The sequence below is a fragment of the Pterocles gutturalis genome, unplaced genomic scaffold, assembly GCF_000699245.1.
Source record: "Pterocles gutturalis isolate BGI_N339 unplaced genomic scaffold, ASM69924v1 scaffold17506, whole genome shotgun sequence".
Lineage (NCBI taxonomy): Eukaryota > Metazoa > Chordata > Aves > Pterocliformes > Pteroclidae > Pterocles > Pterocles gutturalis.
In genome coordinates, this window is record NW_010105829.1 from 1 (window position 1) to 8,954 (window position 8,954).

General features: G+C 45.0%; 2 protein-coding genes across 2 annotated transcripts; one reads left to right on the top strand and one right to left on the bottom strand.

Moving 5' to 3' along the window:
- The first annotated feature begins 6 nt into the window (after positions 1 to 6).
- LOC104472016 (glucosamine-6-phosphate isomerase 1) lies at positions 7 to 3,397 on the top strand. Its single transcript, XM_010087547.1, has 5 exons — positions 7 to 104; positions 1,083 to 1,265; positions 1,886 to 2,070; positions 2,735 to 2,909; positions 3,196 to 3,397. Exons 1-5 carry the CDS (start codon positions 89 to 91, stop codon positions 3,291 to 3,293), a joined length of 657 nt encoding a protein of 218 aa, XP_010085849.1. The 5' UTR covers positions 7 to 88; the 3' UTR covers positions 3,294 to 3,397.
- A 2,915-nt stretch (positions 3,398 to 6,312) lies between these two features.
- Positions 6,313 to 8,783, bottom strand: RNF14 (ring finger protein 14; the record flags this gene model as incomplete). Its single annotated transcript, XM_010087548.1, has 4 exons — positions 6,313 to 6,370; positions 7,052 to 7,182; positions 7,738 to 7,910; positions 8,555 to 8,783. Coding segments are annotated over 4 exons (591 nt in total), but the record flags the coding sequence as incomplete, so codon positions are not given.
- Between the last annotated feature and the right edge of the window lie 171 nt (positions 8,784 to 8,954).

The following is an 8,954-nucleotide window of genomic DNA, read 5'->3' on the forward strand; positions in this document are numbered from 1 at the left end:
AGGCAGCACGCCGCTGGGCTGCTACAGGAAGCTGGTGGAGTACTGCCGGAACGGGGACCTGTCCTTCCAGTACGTGAAGACCTTCAACATGGACGAGTACGTGGGTGAGTGGCCGCGCGGGAGCGGTTTGTGGCGTTCCGGAGCCGTTTGGCTGGGCTGTAGCTCTGCCCGCGCAGGGGCCGGGCCGTGTCCCCACACAGGGCGCGGTGGGGGCAGAGGGTCCCACCTGCGGAAAGTGACGGTAGGAGGGATGAAATCTGCGTTAGAAATGGGAGTTAACAGGGATGATTAGAAGACCTAAATAAGAAATGTTAAGGGCATGAGGTGTGGGCTGGTGTTACAGCCTGCCTGCGGTGTTTGACCTGAAATGGGGTGTTGGCCAGCTGAGGAGCTGTCTCATCGTAAGCTGAGATAGTGTGTGGTATTGCTCCGGGATTATAAAGGTCACTTTGGCCCCAGGGCTCTCCCAAGGACAGATGTGACCCCCACATCTCCCCCAGGCCCTGCGTTCCTGTGAGGAGAGCGGGGGACTGTTCATGGAGCTGTGGTGAAATAGCTGCTTCAGAAGAGAGTACAGAGGGATTAGCGGGCAAGCCTAGAGCTCCAAAGGTGAAAAACACACAGGCTAAATATTTGCTATTGCCAGTTTTAGTCTGGTCAAGAAGTTTTCTGTGAACAGTCCTAATCAAGCAGCATTAGGGAACAGGCAGTGTGGCTTTATAGCGTTCAAGGGGAAAAAATGTATGCAGTGAGTTATTTCCCAGGCTTCTGCAGAGTTTTTTAGTTGTCTTTGCCAATACAAACTGGGAGGAATGGTGAAAAAGTAGTAACAGATGAGGCACAGCACATGCCTGCTTTTCTGGGACGTCCATCGCATGTTAATACGAGCACGTGCCTTATAGGAGCTGTGGTGATTGACTTTAATTTTGCTGTTTGGGGAAATAAAAACAACTTGGGAAAGTTGAGGGAGTCACAGATGATACACAAGAGAAAGCAGTGCTCTGTCACCAACACCACTGCTGGTTTATGCTAAGGGTGATGTTCTTTCAGTTGTCTTAGTCCTGTGCATGCTCTGCCACCAGGTCTCCCAAGGGATCACCCGGAAAGTTACCATTCCTTCATGTGGAATAACTTCTTTAAGCATATTGACATCTCGGCAGAAAACGTTCACATTTTGGATGGAAACGCACCTGATCTGCAGGCAGAGTGTGACGCATTTGAGGATAAAATCAAAGCAGCTGGAGGAATTGAACTCTTTGTTGGAGGTAAAAACTGAACGACGAGCCATCTCTAAGCACTGGCAGGAAGAACTGCCCTTCCTCCACCAGCTCTCATGTGTTGTCAGTTCATTTTCAGTGCAGTCCAGTAGGTTTGCAGTGAAAGCCACCCCATACTCCATCGCCCTGAGCACTCGTGTGTGCTGGCAGCCTTGTCTTCCAAACGCTCCCCCAGTTTTAAGTTATTTCAGTCCAGTAAGTGAATTGTTCAGGAAATGGTTAGTGGGAGAAACAGGCAGGGCTCAAATTGTACCGAATATAAAATGTATTACAATTGCCAGTGCTAACAGGAAACTGCTAGGAGTAGCCAGAGTCCTGAGCCAACAGGAGCTTAGCATAAGCTTTTCCCATCAGTTTGTGTTAAGATTCTGCCATCTGTTGTCGCAGCACAATTAGGAAAGAGTCTCTGCTGGTTTCAGAGGGGGCTTTTGTTGTCATTCCTACCAGCAGCAAATCTGAGCTCGAGCAGAAAAACTGCAAGTGTTTTTCTCAGATCTGCATCTATTGATGAAGCATTGAATGTCCTTGTAATAGGAGTGCTGCTGGCTCTGCTTCTGACAACAACCATGACAGCCACTGACCTGCTTCTCAAACTGTCCTTGTCACAGGTATTGGCCCAGATGGTCACATCGCCTTCAACGAGCCTGGATCAAGTTTGGTATCCAGGACACGAGTGAAGACCTTGGCTATGGACACGATACTGGCTAATGCTAGGTTCTTTGATGGTGACCTCTCCAAAGTCCCCACAATGGCCTTGACAGTCGGAGTAGGCACTGTCATGGACGCCAGAGAGGTTAGGAAAAAAGCGGTGACTTCAGCAGTAGTCCTTGAGCAGGGCTTCCTGGAGTAGCTGAGGATGGTGCAGGCCTGGAGCAGCATTGCACCCTGCTGGCGTAGGCCGGCTTGTGCTTCTCCTGCCACAGGCGGCTGAACACCTCCTCCTCCTGGGCTCTTGCTTCCTGCAACACCATGGAAGGGCTCTGCTCTGTTTTCCATTTTTGCTCTACTAATGCTTACGTTTGTGTAACCCTGCGGTACAGTTGGGATCCACAGGGAGCTAAAAACACCGGGGAGGATGTCTGTGGGTAAGAATCTCAGCTGGGGAAAAAATGCGAGAATCACTGGCTGACTTGATGTTACACCAGCAGATCTTGAAAGCCATATGGGATAGCTTTTAATTGAGTCTATACCTTGATTTATACTTGTTAAGTCTCAGCACATAGGTGCTTAACAGGGGAGGTCCAAGTATTCAGAGCATTACAGTGACCCACCCTGGCTGTGATTTAATTGACAAAATGCAGCCAGAGCAAATGGAATTGTAATACAGTGAAATGCCTCTGGAGATGATGACAGAGATATCCCGCGTTAGGGACTGGGGCAGCTCTCTCTGAGAGGTGTGCAGTCTCTGAATGCATCTTCTAGACCCTAACTGCCATCCTCTGTGTCTCGGAGTCCAGGTGATGATTCTCATCACGGGAGCCCACAAAGCCTTCGCTTTGTACAAAGCCATCGAGGAAGGTGTCAATCACATGTGGACGGTATCTGCTTTCCAGCAACACCCCAACACCGTCTTTGTGTGCGATGAGGATGCCACGCTGGAACTCAAAGTTAAGACGGTGAAATACTTTAAAGGTGAGTGTTTGACCAGACCAAGCAGCTGTTGTATGCAGCTTTTAAGTGGCAAAAGCCATGCTTTGCATTAGGTGTTTTTGTTTAATAACTCCCAAAAGAGTGCATTCCTTAAATGTAACAGCTGAGAGGGACAGCCATGAGAAAAGTGCAAAGGGAAGGCTTACCTGTGTGGGCATGGGAGCAAAGGAACAAGGACTCTAGTAATGCCTAATTTCATTAACATCCAGTGAATGAGAATTTTGCTTTAATATGTCTACTTAAGTCACCTTTTTACTTGCTACATTAGGTTTAATGCTGGTTCACAACAAGCTTGTGGAACCCTTGTACAGCATGAAGGAGATGGGCGCAGAAAGAAGCCAGTCAAAGAAGCCATACAGCGATTAATCTCTTGCTGTTCAGAGCAATGCTGAACCAGCTTTTCTGTTGAAAACCAGCTGTGAAGAAAGGGAATTGCTGCAGGAACTCGTATTTGTTCTTAAATTATCAAAATTATTATGTGCCTGCTTCTCTCCATTAAAAAGACAGATGCAACACCTGCCTTGATTAACCAAATGAGGATGGGATCCAGTATATTGCGTTCCACAAACTTCTGCCACTAGCTTATTCTCTGAAGGTAAAAATCAACAGAGAATGACTTGTTTAAAACATCTATGAAGCAACTGTAATCACAGGGACTGAAGTCCCCAAAACTTACATGTGAAGATATGATAAACGCTCAGACTGGACAGAAGGAAAAAACCGACCCATGAGGACAGTCAAGCAGTGGGGCAGGGTCCCCAGAGACGTTGTGCAATCTCTATCCTGAAGAGATTTTTCAAGACCTGACTGGATAAAGCCCTAGCTGAACCCCGCTTTGAGCCAGATGCTGGACCTGAGACCGTCTCGGCAGAGGAGAGGCTACAGCCAACATTGGTCAGTGCTGTATTCATAAGGCAGTACCAGTAATGCAATTTACAAATCTGTATGATTTTATTTGTTGTAGCACAAGAAGGTTTACCTATTCCATTTCAGGGTATGATTGTCTACACCCTGGTGCTTTATGATGTACTATGGGAGGGTGCATTTGTTCAGATTTGTCCTCCCCTGCCTCACTGCAGAATATAGGAACTCCAGCCCGGGGGTGCCCAAGCACCCAGAATTCAGACACAGGGGTGACCGCACTCCTCCTCTCTCCACACAAAGTTCTTGAAAGCAGAGGTCATTCATTGCACCATCCCCAAATACTTCACCACAGCATTTGAGCTGGGGTAGCTCTGGCAGACATCCCCAGCCACAGCTTTGCGTCCCTTTGGCATCCAGGCCCTGTCCTCAGCCCACCTCTGTCCTGGGAGAAGGGACCTGCCCACTCTCCTCTAGGTGTAAGAGATCCAACACCATCTCCTCCAGCCAGGCAGGACCCCATTTAAGTACATGCTTCTCCTCACAAACATGCCCTGTCTGCCCCCAGATGCAGCTTAGGGGGAAGGAAGCCCCTTCCAAAAGGAGGCAGCTTTGGGACTGAGCCTGGAGAGTTAAAAATTGTGTCCAGAGTGGAAACTCCAGTGGGGATTGCAGCTAAAAGCTGGCTCCATCCGCTGTGGCGTTCCCACAGCAGTCTCACAATAGCTGCTGCCATGTATCATTTAGGGGCTTGCATCTCCCAGGGAAAACCAGGGCTCTTTGCAAACATAAACATCCAAACTTCCATCAGCAGAACAGATCTGTGCCGGCTTTGCCTGCGAGCTTTGTGTGAGCCCAGGTCTGGTCTGCATCATTCTCCATCTGACCACGCGAGCGCCTGCCTGGGCCCCGTGGCACACAAGCACCAGCGGCGATTGCTGCCCAGACACAGGACAGAGCTCTGTCCGCACACCGACCTGTGCTGCCATATCCCTGCCAGAATGATGACAAACAAACAAGGAAACAACTCTATTTACTGTCTTAAAGTGAATTTAGTGCATGTGAAAGGTGCAGGAAATACAATTTAAACCATACACAATGCAAACCTTAAAAAAATGTCCTACAGCCTAAACCAAGATGAGAGACGCTCTTACCCTCTCATCTTTTTAATCGCTGCCAATTCTAGTAGTACACTTTCATCCTGTGCAAAACGAACTAAATCAGCACTCATTTTGGCCAGATATCCAAGTACAAATTTATTTACTATCAGTCAAAACCAACTGAGAAGTGTTCACCTTAAGTTTCTGAAGAGTATTCCAGCTCCTGAGCTATCCCTCCAGACCCTGCTATTTGTTTTGAGCACATCACATGCAGGTTTAATTTCAAAATAAATTTTTAGACCACTCTGCAAGTGGAAAGATTTCAAAAAAATTAGTGGTTCCCTCCAGTAATTATTTTCATGCTCACAAAACTATTTAACTGAGCTTTTAGGGGAAACGATTCAATTTTTGAAATAATCTGAACTGCAAGAACAGTGGAAATAAGGGATCTATTTCAGAAGCAAAATTATCAACTAATCAAATTTCTTGTATGAAGAGTTAGTAAAAAATAAATTAATTCATAATCTGAGAAGATCAGGTAACTTTCAATATCTTAAAGAATTCAAGTCAGTCTCAACAATGTATCCATAAAAATGCAGACTGAGGCTTTTCACCCTCTCACTGGCCACTCAGTTCATTGCCTTAGCACTCATCAGTCAAAACCAGGAGAGGCAACGTGAGTGAATACACCAGCAACCCCGAGAGGAGTCATCAAACTGATCCAAATTTCTGAAAAAGGCCACTGGTCATTTTCTGCCACAGTATTCGGTACTGCGAAGACCTGGGCATTACGGCCAGTGAGACAGGGGTTAGGGATAATCAACTTCACCATCGTTCGAAAATGTCAGTGGCAGAGCAAGGAGCTGCTTTGCAGAGAAACAGGTCACGAAATGCTGTAGGAGCAACAGGCTCAGTTGCTGAATACAGAAGAAATTTTCTGTATTTTATCAGAAAACTTTCCCTGTCCAAACAGCACCACTAAACAGCTCCAGAACGAGCGCTACAGCTACAACAGAGCTGCCCTCAAACCCACAACGGATATGAGCCAAGATCATCAAAAGATCAGGCTCCCTAAAGGAAACCCCCAAATACTTCTATGATTTGGGGCTTCAGGTTTGTTTCTTTGCTTTTGAAAAAGGGGCACCTCTTAGTATATATTTTTCCAGTAATTTTCCAACTTCTAACTGGTTGTATTTCTCTGTAACAATCAATATGATTATTAGGGCTTTCCACGGTGATCCTGACCACAGGATGGGTAAAATGGTCTCCTTTGGTTTTGGCAACAGCCTCTGAAGTGGGAGGATCCTGCAGTGCAAGGTAGTTACCATTCTTCTGTCACATAATGGAAAGGAAAAGCAAACTTGACATGAAAACAGAAAGCATCTGTCTCCAGTATGTTCAGGTTTTGTTGCTAGAGAAAGCTCCTACTCTTCATCTTCAGGTTCCCAGAACTCACCATCAATATGCATAGCTTGAAACAATCTGCAAGAGAGCCAAAAATTTACGTCAGGATGTAAAAAAAGTAAAATATATTAAAAAAAAAATTATTAATCTATATGTGACCAAAAAAACAAAAGCAGGAAGTTTCACAATTTTTGTCTATCATAGAACACCAGCAGGTTTTAACAGTACCTTACAAACATGATCTCTCAAGAAATCCTTGAAAATATTAATAATCCAAAAGGTATTAAAAGTTACGTAGCACGCTGCCATTCCTGGTTGGGCATCAGGCAGTATGTAACCAGCAGCCACGTCTGCCTGCTCCTGATCTGACCACACAGAGCTGGGCAAACAACTGAAACTTACAAGCAAAGGGAGGAACAAAAGGGAAGAAAATGTTTTTCTTATAAAACAGATGAGCTTTGTCAAGATAGGTAGAGGTTAAGCTAAACAAAGAGAAAAAAGAACAAGAGACACCAGAAGAAAACCAGAAGGGAAAACAGGGCAGAACTGTAAAACAAAAGTTCTTAAAAAGCAAAACTGTCCCAAATCACTCCTGATTTTTTTATTGTTACTGTCAGGTCCTTGTAAGTATTTGAGGGAAGAAACTGTGTCTTAAACTGCATAGCTACAAATTTCAAGGTAAGTATAACCTGTGAGAGACTAAGAAAAAATACAGAAATAAGTCGTATGGCACTAGAAGAAACACAGGTAACTACAGACCTGTTAAAGCACGGGGAGGCTGGATCGTTGAAGTGCCTGTAGGGGTTCACCCTCGACAGAGAGCCCATGCAGAGCCAGCAGAAATACTGCATGCAGCCAGTGCACGTCATTTTGTTACATCCATCTAGTTTCTGGCAGGCAAAGGAAACAAGGAACATCAATAACAGAATCTGACCATGGCAGCCTGCAGGGCTGCCCCACATCCCCTGATGAATACATTTTACCCCGACTCCATCGTAACACTGATACTTTTCCACTGTTCAAGAGAACTAGGAACTAGAATTGCAGAATTGTAAGTTGGTTCTAATACTAACAATAATGGAAATCAGTATTCTCCTGAAGCTGGTTTTATTTACTGGCTGTAGTTCGAAACAGCAATAGCCTGAAACACATGGAAAAAACCGGGATTCATATGGATCCATATTCAACCTGGATCTTTTTGGTACTGGAGCTGGAACAAGCCCAGCTGCTGTATTACTGAAGTCCTTGAGCTCCGGAAACATCCCCTCCTTGTCTGTGTAACACAGACAGAAAGGGAAAGGTCTCTTACAATTTTCTAGACGTTTACCTTCCCTGGTATAATAATAAATCTCTGTTCCAGCCTAAATACAGAAGTGACTTAACAATTTCTGTTAGTTTCTGTTGGGACTTTCTGTGACTCTCCAGCCTCTCCCCTCCATGCTCACCTCTATGGGAGTACCGCAGCAAGGACAAGCCTTCGAGTTCTTCTCCAGCCATTCTTTACTCTCCATCTCCTCGAGGGCTTTCTGAATCACTCGCTTGCCATAGCGTTGCTCCAAAAATCTTTTAGTTGCCTCATCTGCTTCTAAATATTCATTGCGCAAATCCATTAATTTCTCTGGGGAATAAAACAAAAAGCAACAAACCATCGTAATGTATTATATAATGAAGTCCAGCTGGTAACAGCATAAAGTATTCTCAAGGGAAACTAACATCATTAATTAAAGAGTAAAACATGAGAATACCTAAGAAAAAGGTGAGAATATTGAAATCTCTTTACCTCAAAATTCAACGGTTTTACAGCATTTCATGATAAAAGAAAACAGTCAATGAAATTAGAACAAATCTACAATGTAAAATAAACTGGAAAACAGAAATATTTTTTCTGAACACACATTTGATGAAACTTTGTTGCAGCATTTTGAAGCCAAACAGATAGAGAAGCATCCATCTGATTCCAGTATCAACTCTGACAACAGAAAGTAGTGGATTCACAGGAAAGGGGAAAAAAAGCACATATAAAATTGTTCTTCCCCTGCTATGGCCTCTCAGAATTTGAAAAAGGTTCAGGGGCTCCCTGAGCTGTGGAGTGCCAAAGGAACACTTTTTAATTGCCAACAACAGACCTACTCCAAATGCATCCATGTAATCTTTTAGAAAGTTCACGTGGTGATCAGTTCTCTTGGTTATTTTCTGACTCTCGTTCTTTTTCACACAACACTTAATCGCTTCTTGATCCATTTCTGGAATGCGCTGACTCACCTGCGGTGACTTTACACGGCGAGACCCCGTGGTAAGTCATGCTACAGAGGGTGCAGAACGCGTAGTTACAACAGGAGCAGATGCCCATGGTGCAGCCGGGCTCTTGCATGACGGGGGTCTGACAGCCCGGGCGAGGGCAGTACACCACGTCTGCCATCAGGTCCAAGCTGGACTGCAGCAGCAGGCGGTCGTACCGTGCAAACAGCTCCTCTCCAACCAACTCTTTCACCTGAACAAAGATCAGAGAGAGAGGACACATGTTGGAGATTCTGAGCCTGCTAGCTTCAGCACAACAACAGTCAATGAAAAAGTACCTACAGCTGGGATGATCCACTTTGTATGCTCCAGTAGGTCATGAAAACACTGTATCAATATTATTTTAATAATATTATTTATGATA

Coding starts and splice junctions, on each gene's coding strand:
- LOC104472016 (XM_010087547.1), top strand. Junction 1,266..1,885: donor AATTGAACTCTTTGTTGGAG/GTAAAAACTGAA, acceptor TCCTTGTCACAG/GTATTGGCCCAGATGGTCAC. Junction 2,071..2,734: donor CTGTCATGGACGCCAGAGAG/GTTAGGAAAAAA, acceptor CTCGGAGTCCAG/GTGATGATTCTCATCACGGG.